Source organism: Psammomys obesus, unplaced genomic scaffold (genome assembly GCF_907164565.1).
Source record: "Psammomys obesus unplaced genomic scaffold, mPsaObe1.curated_primary_1811, whole genome shotgun sequence".
NCBI classification, from domain to species: Eukaryota; Metazoa; Chordata; class Mammalia; order Rodentia; family Muridae; genus Psammomys; species Psammomys obesus.
This window is the reverse complement of record NW_026592510.1, coordinates 25,131,003-25,143,643: the sequence shown is the minus strand read 5'-3', so window position 1 is coordinate 25,143,643 and position 12,641 is coordinate 25,131,003. Positions and strand designations below refer to the sequence as shown.

The following is a 12,641-nucleotide window of genomic DNA, read 5'->3' as shown; positions in this document are numbered from 1 at the left end:
ACACACACACACACACACACACACACACACACACACACACACACACATACACGTTCTCCAACCCTTCCTCTAACCCTTCCTCTACCACCATGCTCCAGACCCCTATGTAAAGGTGTGGCTGATGTATAAAGACAAGCGGGTAGAGAAAAAGAAGACAGTGACGAAGAAGAGGAACCTGAACCCCATCTTCAACGAGTCTTTCGCCTTCGACATCCCCACGGAGAAACTGAGGGAGACCACCATCATCATCACTGTCATGGACAAAGACAAGCTCAGCCGCAATGACGTCATTGGCAAGGTAGGGCTAGGCTGGGGTGCACAGCCAGGGCCACAGGGTTTGTCCTTAAGAGGCAGCAGGGACCAAGGATGAGCACAGCCCTGTACACCAGGAAAGACCCAGACAGGGAAAGAAGGGACAGAAAGAAGTGCTTTGAGTTCCCCCAAAGGCTCTGAGTTCTCAGACTGGTTCAGCTCAGTTTGTGGAATGAGCTGGGTGGGGCTGTGGCAGAGACCCTTCCAGAAACCAAAGACCTGACTTCGGCTGATCTGCACAAAGCTGGCGGGATGGCTGGCATAAGTCACTTAGCCTCTCTGAGCTTCTGTGTTCTTATCTGTAAATGAAGCTAATGCCAGTCCCGCAGAGCGTCCCACAGAAAGGTCAGAACTGCCTGAGATAGATGGAGGCTCTGGAGGAAGGTGACCTCTTCTTCCATGTTAGTCAAGAAGCCAGGCCTGGCTTGAGTTTTCCTACAACACAGTTCTGTGACATAAACCTCCACTTTTCTACTTTGAAAAGCATGTTCCTGGGCTTCTGACTCAGTGTTGGGAGTATGGACACAAATGTTCAGCGCCCTGGGTTCAGGTTTTGTTGTTTGTTTGGCATATTTTGAATGGAACCCAGGCTTATGCTGCTACTGAGCTATGCTTCTGCCTCTGGAACTCCACCCATAAGAGCTGTCACCTCTCTGAGCCTCATTTTCTCTGCTCAAAATGAGAGTAAGGAAGTCCTAGCTGTGCAGGGTTGTAGGAGCGTTCAATAAAGACACGGATACTTAGCCTGGTGCTTGGAGTCCACAGGTAGTGTCTGCTGTGATAGAAGTTAGCTTTGGGATGTTTCTTTCCATGGCACGTGTGGTAATCCATTCAATAACAGAAGTTTGCTTTCCAGAGTTTTGCTTTGTTTTGAGACAGACTGTCCCTGTGTATCCCCAGCTGTCCTGGGACTCTCTCTGTAGTCCAGGCTGGTCTTGAACTCTAGAGATCCACCCACCACTGCCTCCCTAGTGCTGAGGTGTGAGCTGTCATGTTCAGGCTGGCCTCAAATCCATTATGTAGCTGAGGATAACCTTGGATTTCTGATCCTGCTGCCTCTGCCTCCCAAACACTGTTATGATAGGCACGTGGCATTGTACCTGCTTTAGGTGCAGGGGATTGAATCTGGGGGCTTCATGTGTGCTGGGCAAGCACTCTACTGACTAAACCCTGGCCACATCTTAGAAGTTCGACCAGAAACAGTGCAGAACAACTGACCAGGGCAGAGGGAATGACGGAGTGGGAAACACAGGGCCCTGAGTATATGACTGTCTTAGTTACTTTCCCACTGCCTTGAAAAAGATCGTGACCAAGGCAGCTTATAATGTCATCAGGGACTTGCTTACAATTTCTTAGGGTGAGTCCATGACCATCATGGTGGGCAACACGGCAGCAGGGAGACAGGCAGAGTGCTAATGCAGCAGCTGAGCTCACATCTTGATCCATGGGCTCAAGGCAGAGAGGGATAAGTGGGAATAGTGTGGACTTTTGAAACCTCAAAGTCACCCTCCTCCTCGATGACATACTTCCTCCAATAAAGCCACACCTCCTAAACCTTCCCAAACAGTTCCACCAGCTGGGGACCAAACATTTCAATATAATGAGCCTACAGGGGCCATTCTCATTCAAATCCCAAACAACATGTGTTTGGAGAAGGATGGGCTGGCACCTGCAGGGAAGGGGCCAGTCTGGAGGCATTCCTCAGACAAATGAAAAGGAGGGCCCAATTGTTGGGAAGAGGAAAGCAGCTAGCCTTGTGGAAGAAGGCTGGTTCTGGGAGAATCACTCAGCCAACCTATACGCACAGGTACAGCAGCTAGAGTGTATGGTCAGGGCAGAGCCCACTGAGCCCCAGAGTCCTTTTAGCCCCTCCCACAGTTCTGCCTTCTAGAATTAGGTGTTCTTTGGAGATTATGTTTGGCAACTTTAACAGACTAGCTTTTGGTGGGCAGAACCAAGCCAAAAGTGGTTTTGGTCTTGCTTTAGCCTGGGGTAGTTTAGAAAGCCCAAAAACGTCGGAACCTTTCTGAGTCACAGGACCAGCTCAGCTCCTGAAGGCTGGGAATCTGGCCTTGCTCCAGGCTGTGGCATCACGCTGGGTAATGTTGCAAATGCAAGCAGGCACACAGGAGCACTTGGCCGTGACCCTATGGTGATAGTCATGGGATAGTGGGCAGGAGTAGCCACTGAGCCTCAGAAAGAGAGAGAACTGACTGAGAACTCAGTCACATGAGGGCAGCAAATGTGCACCACCTCCAGCTGTCTGTTAGTCAGGCTCTATTATCAGTCCATTGCACAGAGGGGCCTGAGGCTGGGAGACATACTCCTCCCCTGAATAGTATTTGTTCATTTTATTTTGGTATTTTATTGTTTTGACAGGATCTCACTTTGAAGCCCAGGCTGGCCCTCAAACTCACTATGTACCTCCAGGCTGACCTCACACTCATAGCAATCCTTCTGCCTTAGTGTGAAGGTTTTAGGTATGAGATGCTACACCTTGCTAAATACTTTTAAGTTTACAGAAAAATAGCAATGATAAAATGGAGTGCCCATATCCATCTTGCCCCCTGTCATCAACTGCTATTCCCCTCACATTGCAACTGCCACAGCTTAAGGAACTGACATGGGATCTTGATGTGAACCCACCAGACTCCACTTGCATTTGGCCAGTTCTTCGGCTACCACCTCATCTCTGCTCCAGGATCCAGTATCAGCTAGCACATTGTACTCAGTTGTCCAGTCCCCAGGCTCTTCGGCCTGTGACTGTTTCTTGCCCTCTAAGTTATCATCTTGATGGCCTCACGGGGCCCTGATCAGGGTCCTGCAACACTTTCTGCTTTTCTTCCAATGCATCTGGTCTTAAGCATCTGTCAGTATCCAGATCAGGTTCAGCTGAGACCACTTTGGAGGTGGGGGTTCTAGGGCAGCCCTGCAATGTTGAGGAGCCCTTACACAGGCCTGGGATGGCTTGGTAGTCTAGAACCCCCAAGGCTTGCCTTACACCATTTTCAACTTTTAAACTCTGGCTGAAGGTAAGACTCTTATCTCTGTGTGCCTTAGTTTCTCCATCTGAAAACTATGGCTAATCATGTAGTCCGCTCACCTGCCAGGTTTGCAAGGGTACATTGACCTCTAGATGTAAAGCCCCTGGAGCGGAGCCTGATGGGGTGAGAACAAGAAATGACAGGAGATGGGAGAGATAGCAACAAGGGTGGCCCCTTCATAGGGCAAGGGCAGGGAAGGTTGCCCCAGACGACTGCCTGTGTCCTGACCTTCACTGCAAAATAGGTTACAGTCTGATGTCAAAGGGCCAGGCATGCCCAGGCCCTTGAGGGGATAGCACAGGCAAAAAACTAGGTCAGGCTGGCAGGGAAGGAAAGGGGCAGCTTCCATAGTCCAGGCTGTTACTATGGGACGGGGCCCAAGCCTCGGAGCCTGCCATAATGCATCTTCTCTTCCTCCCCAGATCTACCTGTCCTGGAAGAGCGGACCAGGTGAAGTAAAACACTGGAAGGACATGATCGCTCGTCCCCGGCAGCCTGTGGCCCAGTGGCACCAGCTGAAAGCCTGAGTGGGGCCAAGGGAGGCCTTAAGGGCCAAGGCCTGGGTCCCCATCATGTCCCTACCACTTTATGCACAATGCCCAGCCCGGCCCCCCTGACATGGGTGAGGGGAGAACCCTGAGGGCTCAGACAGGAAGGGGTACCAGAACTCTACTGGGCCCCATTTCTAGGAAGTACCAGCCCCACCCCCATGAGTCCAACTTGGGAGTGAGGGCTCTGGGAGCCATTTCCCTGCTTTGCCTCTTTCTTTCTTGATTTGCTGATACTAAAGAAGTGGGGGAAGCTCAAGAGCCAGATGGGCAGATGGGCAGATCCCTCCAGAGGCCCGCCAGGTGGGCATAGCCCTCCGTTTTCTTTAAGGCAGTGCCTGGAGTGGAGAGAAGCCACCACTTTCTAGCCCTCCTTTTTGGGGCCCAGGAGAGGAAGGCTGAGGCGTTTGGCCTCAGCCTGGTCATCAGGCCCACCCCCAGCTTCAGGTGCCGGCTGCGCCCTGGACGCCAAGGATAGTATATAGCCTGTGCTCCAGGGTCCTGGAGACGTGGCCCTGTGTATTTGTGTTGTGTCTACTGTGTGTGTGTGTGCGTGTGTGTGTGTGTGTGTGTGTGTGTGTGCATGTGTGTAAGCTCATGTGCACATGTGTGAAAGGGGGTGCTCACTCCCTGTCCCCTGGGGCTGGCAGTGCTGACTGGCTATGGAGAGTAGCAGAATTTCATGAGGATGAAGTGGGACTGGGTCAGGTAGAGGTCAAGGTCACAGGGAAGGCAGGAGAGGAAAGGTATGGATAGCTGACCAGAAGGAGTGGGGGCCAAGGCAGATGCTCCTGGCACCCACTTTGCCTGTCTCTGTAGCCCCCACCCTCCTAATTCCCCAGTAGCAATTTCCCATTCCAATGTTGTTTCTTGGGCCTGGGCTTACACTTTGTAGGGACTTATTCACCGTGTGCATGGCCTTCCAACAGGGCACCACTCCCTCCTTCTCAGGCATCCCTAACCCCTTACCCGGGGACTCCCACCTTCCCAGATCTCATATTCCAGCCAAGTTGGCATCTGCTCCACGCTCTCTGGCTTGGATACAGCCCCTTGTCCCCACTCCTCACCCCAACACCTCCATCCCTTTATTTGCATAATCTGATCTTTTCCAGGCTGTCTTGGTACAACCCCCTAATCCCCCTGATCCCCCTCTTTCTGCCCCTCCCACCCACCATGCACACAGAGGAAACAGGGAACATTCCAGGAGTCTGAAGTTGCCATACCCAAAGAAGCTGCCGTTTCTCCTCCGAGCCTCTGCGGAGACTGGAGATGGCTTCCCCTTGGAAACAGCAGACTCCAAAGTGATCCCTCTGAAGTCCTGTCATCCCTCTATGCTGTACTGAGAAAAGAGCCAGCCAGTGACAGAGCTTTAAAACCAGTTCAGGCTTGAGCCCAACATTCCCATAACCTACCACGAGGTGGCACCAGAGCACCACATCTGTGGTAGCAGTTGGGACCACAATTCTACCCTGGGCTCTGGACTGGATCTGCATATCCAGAGCACAGTGGAAGCATAGATATTTGGGCACATTTCCCTCCAGTGGGCTTCCCCTGGAGCTCAACTTTCTGCTCTAGGCAGCGAGATCTCCTTTTGCCCATATCAAAATGTTCTTAAATTGAATTTCACACCCGGTTCCCTGGGACCTCTTATGTAGTAGGCGAATCATTTGTAGAGTGAAAAATTCCATTGTAAAAAAAAAAAAAAAAAAAGTTACCCATGTTACTTGTAAATCTAAATGTTTCTCTACTGCAGCTTTTGCTTTAAGTGGGGTCTGCTCCAACTGCCTTGCCCAGCTGGGTGTAGCCCCCAGAAAGGGACCCCAGAGGCTGTGTGGAAATAGAAGAGGGTACTATCAAGAGTCTAGAAATTTGAGAGCAATTGCTCCCATCCTTCCCTCCATCTGCCTCGGTCTCCTGAGCACTCCCACAGAGCCATCTGAGGGACCCAAGCAACTTGCACCAGTGAGTAAGAAGATTTATGTGAGAGCAGCAGATTTATGCGAGGCTCCTTCATGCACCTCTTAGCCAGTCAGCTCAGAGAGCATCCCCCACACACAGCTATTCCCCCTCAGACCCTACCTAGGTCTGACCCAACCTGGAATTCCCCTACATGTAGCTGGAGTGAGGGATACCAGCAAGAGACTCCAAATGGTGAGCCAAGAGCAGAGTGGATTTGCACAAGAAGCAGCTGGCTGATAGGAATCTGAGCATAAGAAAGTTAGGGTAATGGCGGGGGGGGGGGGGGCGGGGGGGGAGGGGGGGGGGGGAGGGAGCTGAGAAATGGAGGAACTTGAGGGTGGGGAAGACACCAGAGCTCTGCCACCACCATCCTAGGATCTTGGGCAAGTCACCCACACTCCCTGGGCCTCAGTTTCTCCATCTGTAAAATGATGGTAATAATACTTCACCTACCTCATGGGGGAGGTTGTGAGGCCACCATTACCTGACCTAGGGGATCAAGGCAGGAGGGCTCTGAAGGTGCCACCCAGAGCAGTTGTCACTGATGCCTGAAAGCAAAGCCCACCTGCCCATCCACCCTGCCCCACAGAGCCTCTAGGGACCACCAGAGCCGATCTGTCTCTTCACTGTGTCCCGAGCCCCTTAATGGGCATCATCTAACATCTTGTGGGCACCCTAGACTTAGCTGTTGTGTCGTTTAGGTATCCTTGTGACCATCACCCATGTAACTGCTATACAAATTCCACCTGCCCAAGCATACCCCTCCACCTGCCCTCCAGCACCAGAGGCCAGGGAAGGGACAAAGGAAAACAGCCACAAAAGAAAAAATAATAATAATAATAATAGCCAAGGGATTCCCAGCTCAGCTGGGGGCCCCAGGGGTGGGAATTGGTGGCACTGTTTGTATTGTGTTTGAGTCCTTGAGCGCAAGTGTTTTATAAAAAATAAAACAAAAATCCACTATCACAAAAAAAGAAAAAAATACAGCAAAGAGAAATGAAGAAAAAAAAAAAAAAGGAAAAAAGAACCATACAAAAATTTCCACCATATGCACCCTCTAAGCCAGCAAAATTTTCCTCTTTGCAAAACCATATTTTTGTGGGAATGGGCCCTGCTTTTTGCGGCAAGGCCTGTTCTGATTAATAAAGGATCGTGAAAAAGTAGGGCCTTGGCTGTTTCCTCTGTGGGTCCCAGCCCTCTCTCCCTTCCCCCAAGGGGAGCAGCAGCTGGGATTGGGGAGACTGGGAAGCCTTGTGGGTATCTCTACTGAGCATGTCACCTGTGGGACTCGACTCTGCATTAGTGCTTCGACCTGCCTAAGCTTGCAGCTCACTCTCAGATCTAGTTTAGAATCCCCACACTCAACGGCATCCCCAAAGCAGGCAGCATTGCATGTCCCAGGCCTAATGCTTAGAAGTAGTGGGAACTCCCCGGGGTCTCCCCTGGAGCTCATGTAGCTGGGAATATATTCCCTCTCTCACCAGGGAACCCTTATCACTCTACCAGGTAGGTAGAAAAAGCAAAGGTGGGACCCCACCCCACCTCCAACCACCATCTCATCATCACCTGCTCAGCTGCTCTGATTTGGGGCTGATGTCTCCTTCCAGGTCCTGGCAGGGAAAAGAAAGGATAGGCTGAGCTCTAGGTTAACATGCTGGACCTGTGGCCTTTCTCCAACCTGTTGTCTAGGCTGATTCTCTATGGTTGGGGAAAAAAAAAAAAATTTCCGATCTAAAAATCCCTGTTGGCAAGTTCCAACCTGAGGGCCTGAGAAATTGAACTCCAGTGCCCTCCTGTCTATGGTCCTGGCAAGCCATGTCCTTTGCTGTGCTCTCAGTGTCTATTCACAAAGAAGCAATAATTTCCCAGCCACTCCCTGCTAGGTCCAGGGCAGCTGGCCTGCCAGTTCTCAGGGTACTGCAGAAGGCAAACTATATCTGCTTCAGATAAGCACTAAGAGAACCCCATATCTCCAGGGGACCTGCCCCACTCTGGACTGAAGAGGGTCACATACCCTCTGTCCCCCCACATCTGGGACCAGGAGCCATCTCCTCCATCTGTACTAAGTGCCCCCATTCTGAAGCTGCCCACCTTTCCCCCTTCTTCCCCTTCAACTTCCTACAGTATGGTTTAAGCATCCTTTGAAAAGTTGTATGTAGGCTGGGGTGTACCTCAGAGGTGCAGCTAGTGCACCTAGCGTACACACGCATCTGGGAGTGGATAACAAGCAGATTCTTTTGGCTTCTACTCCAGAGGTTGGAAGGAGTCCTGGGGTCAGGTAAGTAGCTTCAGGAGCACCCTAAATCACCCTGGGTTTGGCTTAGTTTTTCTCCAGGAAAGTAAACCCTGGTAATAATAGCTTTAGCATAGGTGGTTCAGCAAGCAGAGGTGCCAGAGCCCGGCCACCGGCACAGGGCTTCTCCCCTGGACTCAACTCCCTCTGCCTGCTCTGAGCTGCTCACACATCCCTCTATGTGCCTGAGACCACTTTCTCCTGCAAGTCCCTCTCAGACACACTGCTTCCAAAGGCCTCACTGGCCTTCCTGGGTTCTGGGCTCTCCTCTCCCTCTCTGAGAAAGACAGCCGAAGGACAATCAGAGTATGCCTGATGCCCCATCCTCAGCCGCCCCATCTGTTTCTTGTGAAGTCATCCGCTCCCCTGTGTCTGGGTCCTGTGTGTGCCTGTGTATGTGTCTGCGTGTGCACAGTGTGCGAGGGTGGTGTCTCTTAGATTGTGAGCCCTTGGGCAGGGTTCCCTGTCTGAATACACGTTCCGTGTGGCACGCCTGGCTGTGGTAATAAATGTCCATCTTCAGAATCATGGTGCCCTGATGTCTTGAGGAAGCTTTGGAAGAGATAAGTTCATGTGACTGCATGGGAGGGGAGGGGCTTCTGGAGAGGGTCTCCAGTCCCCAGTCACCCCACTTCCTCCTTTACCAAAACCCTTGTGCTGGACAATAACAAAGCTAGGAAAAGATCCTGCTAACATTCCCAGTCTTGGATGCCCTGCCTGCCAATCAAGAGGTCAGCTAGTCTGGAGGCTTGGGAACCAGTCTGGAGACTTGAGGGTCAGAGGGGAGGAGACAGGCAATAATTCTTTTCCATCTCACTTGCCAACTTGCCAGCCAGCCAAGGACAGAGTAGCTCTTCCATAGTGGGAACTGAGCACCGGGTTAGGAGTCTACAAATAGGCCAATGGGCAGGTCACAGACTCTCCTCAATCTGTTTCCTTCCCTACCACCTCCTCTGCCCTCCACTCAGGTTCCCTTGGCCTTTTCTCCTGCTCTAACTGCCAGCTCCCTTGGCCTCTGCACCTGCCTGGCACACATCCAACTCTTTTCCCCATGTGTGCCACCTCTGAGTGCCCCTGAGACTGTGTGGGGACCACAGACAAGGCACACCTCTTTCCTTATCTCCAGGGGCCAAGTCACGAAGTTTTAGGTAATGATGGGGCCCTCCCACAGTGCTTTCACCACCGAGGGGAGCTGTACCAGGGGAGTTGGCAATAGATAATCCTTTCCCAGGTGCCCTCACTTCCTCATGCGAGATTCCTAACGGTGTGCATCAGGTTCGTATGTGAAGAACTCTAACCAAACTAACTTTCCAGTGGAAACTGGATCCCCTTCCGACAGCCACAGTAGCTCCTGCTTGGTTGATAAATAGCCTTAGATAAGGGTGCCAAGCTGGACAAAGAGGAAAAGGAGGGACCTGAACATGAACACGAACACTTCAGAATAGTGAAAGGAAGTCCACTGTAGGGCATTGCCCAGACCATTCCACCTTGGATGAGTCAGGGTAGGGGGGCAGAGACATCAGGGAGGAAGGAAACTTGAGCTGTTAGCTACACAAGAAAGGACTGTGGGTAAACGATGAGTGGAGTCTCGGGCTGGAGCATCAGACTTTTAAAAACCCAACTCCTCATCTACAGCAGGAGAAACAGGCCCAGGGAGCTGAGACTTCATCAGGGCCACTCAGCCAAAAGCAGAGCTAGGAGCAGGGTCAGACCTGGTCCACGGGGGTTTCCGCCGTACCTGACAAGTTCTGGGTCAGGAGCCTCCGTCTCTGGTGGTCTGCAGTTGTCCTCGCCCCAACAACCTCCCAAATCCTTACCTCCACATTACCAAAGCCCAACAAGGCCCAACACCTCAGACTGAACCTCAACAAAGACAACACCTACAGTTGGGTCCTACACTAGCCTTACTCCTGAAGCAGTTCCCAATTTGCCCCCCCCCCTTTACTCTTTCTGTCCATCTAGTCTTACCTCATTCCAGAGCCATGCCCAGCCTCCTCCTTACCCAGAGCTCAGCCAAATATACCAACCAGCCCAGCTACTGGGCTGAGCCTGACCTTTTGGCCCCACATGACATCAGCTCTTATTGCCATGGTGATGGAGGCCAAAACGGAGGGAACCAAGGCTGAGAAAGGCAAAGGAGAATGGAGCAAGAGCAGCCACAGAGTGAGTGGGCAGGGCCAGTACGGGTGAGAGAATAGAGGAAGGCCAGCCCAGCTGGTAGGAGATCCTAGAATCGGAACTGAGAACTAAGCTGCCGATGACCCCCACAGCATAAACAAGGGTAGCGTGAGCCAGAACATGAAGACACCCAAAGATGCCAGGAGGCTAGCTTCAGACAGCCAACGCCTTTTCTTTCTGTAATGGGCACACAGCAGCTGGCCGGGGTCATCCTGACACAGAGTTGGGGTACACTGGTGGGGGAGGTTCGCCCATAGTGGTAGAACTTGGTGCTCCCGAGCTTATAAATAAATAGACGTGGGAAACACACATTCTTTCTCCAAGAAATATAATTTATGTTTACAACCAGTTTTTTTTTTTTTCTTCTTCTTCCCAAAGAAAACACTACCTTCCAAGGGCTCCAGCCCCTGACAGTGTCCCTGAGTGTCCTCTGGCCCTCTCCTCCTGTTATTGCTTGGATCTGGCCCTGGGAATTGCAAAGCCTGGTCTCCTCACCCCCTCGGAGGCTGTCCCTGGTGACGGAGTAGAGGCACATGGTGCCGTCCAGTGCCCCATGCCGTGCCAGCCACCCTGGCTGTGCCCATGTAAGGAAATGGAGAGTGCAGGCAGCAGAGAGGCCCCGGGCAGCCTCCTAGAGTGCAGAGCCCCTCTCTCTTCCCGGCAGGAAGCCCTAAGAGGCTCAGTGTCATCTTCTCAAACTTGACAACTGAGGGCACAGGCTATCGGAGAGGGAAGATCTCTCTTTGCCCAGCAATATTTCAGCACATGCTGGGAAAAGAAATCAGGAAGAAAGGCGGGGCGGGGAGACCCTCTCTTCTGTGCACCTTACTGCTGTCGGGGACCTGGTGGAGAACTGAGGAAAGCTGAGGCGTTAGGTCCCAACTGTGTCTGCGTCTATCTCGGATGGAGTCCCTATGCCTTGCCTGTGGCCAGAACCCCCAACACGCAGAGGGGCAGGGTTGTCCCCGTACAGTCTGCCCCAGAGGTAATGACCCCAGCAACAGCTAGGGTAGGCCTAGGAGATCCAAACCCCAGGTGGAAGTGATAGGCCCCCTGGACGTCCAGAGTCAGCGGGGATGATTCTCTGGAGGGCGGTGACCCTGGTTCCAGGTGAGAACCGGCTCATCTGTGGTACCATCAGTGGCTCGGTCCCAGACTTCTTGGTCTGAAAACTGCCCAGAGGTCAGCCCAGGGAGTCTCTCTTACTGCCTAGGAGTGTGTGAAGACGGCCTCAGGCCTAACTCAGCCAGGCAGCTCACTCAATGCCGCTCCTTCACGGCCCCAAGTCAGAGGCCCAGCGACGGAGCCCCTCCTTCCAGAGTGTTCAAGCCCACCACTCAGGGCAGAGGCTCAGGTACCCAATCCTGGAGGGGCTTCCAAGGCTCGAAGGCTGTCCCTGGCGGGCCCCAGGGCCCTGGGGCCTGCGCCCCCTATGAGCAGGTCTTCTTCCTCCTCATCCTCAAAGACCCGGACCGGACGCCGGGCAGGAGGCCGGGGAACGGGCTCGTCGCGCTCAGCCATGCGCTCGACGGCGCCCTCGCCTACTAGGAAAACGGTGTCCGCCACGCGCGGAGGTCCGGTGACTGGGTTGTGGTCGTAGGAGAAAACTCGCAGGGCGCGCAGCGGGTGCAGGTCGGGAAAGCCGCCCAGGCGGTTGCGGTCCAGGTCGAGGATGTGCAGCCGGCCCATGCGCAGCAGCGCGGGCGGGAACTCTTCGAAGCGGTTGCCGTAGAGCCAGAGACCACGCAAGCCCGTCATGCGCGGCAGCTCCGCGGGCAGCGCGCGCAGCCGGTTGTCGCCCATCTGCAGCGACTGTAGCGCCACCAGGCGCAGCAGCGGCCGCGGGAAGCGCCGCAGGAAGTTGCCCTCGATCCAGAGGCAGCGCAGGCTCTGCAGCTGCGCGAAGTCGGCCGGCAGCGCCAGCAGCCGGTTGCCGCCCAGGTAGAGGCGCGTGAGGCGCGGCAGGCGACACAGGCCGTCGGGCAGGCTCTCCAGCTTGTTGAAGTCGAGCGCCAGAATGCGCAGCTCGCGCAGCTCCTCGATCTCCTCGGGCAGCTCGCGCAGCCCGGTGCCGCTCACGTAGAGCTTCTGCAGGCGGCTCAGCGCGCACACGGCGCTGGGCAGGCGCCGCAGCCGCCGGCCGCTCAGCTCCAGCTGCTGCTCGCCGCTGCGCAGCTGCTCCTCGGCGTCCGACGGCAGCTCGTCCGGGGTGGACTCGGCGATGCCCATGGTCACGGGCCCCGGCCCGGGCCGCCGCTGCCACCGCCCGGCATCGCCCCGCCCCGGCCGCCCCGACGGGGCCCGGGC

General features: G+C 53.9%; 2 protein-coding genes across 5 annotated transcripts in view; one reads left to right on the top strand and one right to left on the bottom strand.

Annotated features, from left to right (window-relative positions):
- The window catches only part of Syt7 (synaptotagmin 7), a 60,435-nt gene extending 54,300 nt beyond the window's left edge, over positions 1–6,135 (top strand). For all 4 annotated transcript variants that reach the window (XM_055613738.1, XM_055613739.1, XM_055613740.1 and 1 more), the window contains 2 exons: positions 99–298; positions 3,779–6,135. In XM_055613738.1, coding sequence (XP_055469713.1) covers positions 99–298; positions 3,779–3,883 — 305 coding nt within the window. In that variant the 3' untranslated portion in view covers positions 3,884–6,135. The remainder of the gene's footprint in view (positions 1–98; positions 299–3,778) is intronic.
- A 4,518-nt stretch (positions 6,136–10,653) lies between these two features.
- Lrrc10b (leucine rich repeat containing 10B) lies at positions 10,654–12,624 on the bottom strand. Its single transcript, XM_055613737.1, has one exon. The coding sequence runs from the start codon at positions 12,561–12,563 to the stop codon at positions 11,685–11,687; it is 879 nt and encodes a 292-aa protein (XP_055469712.1). The 5' UTR covers positions 12,564–12,624; the 3' UTR covers positions 10,654–11,684.
- Positions 12,625–12,641: the final 17 nt, after the last annotated feature.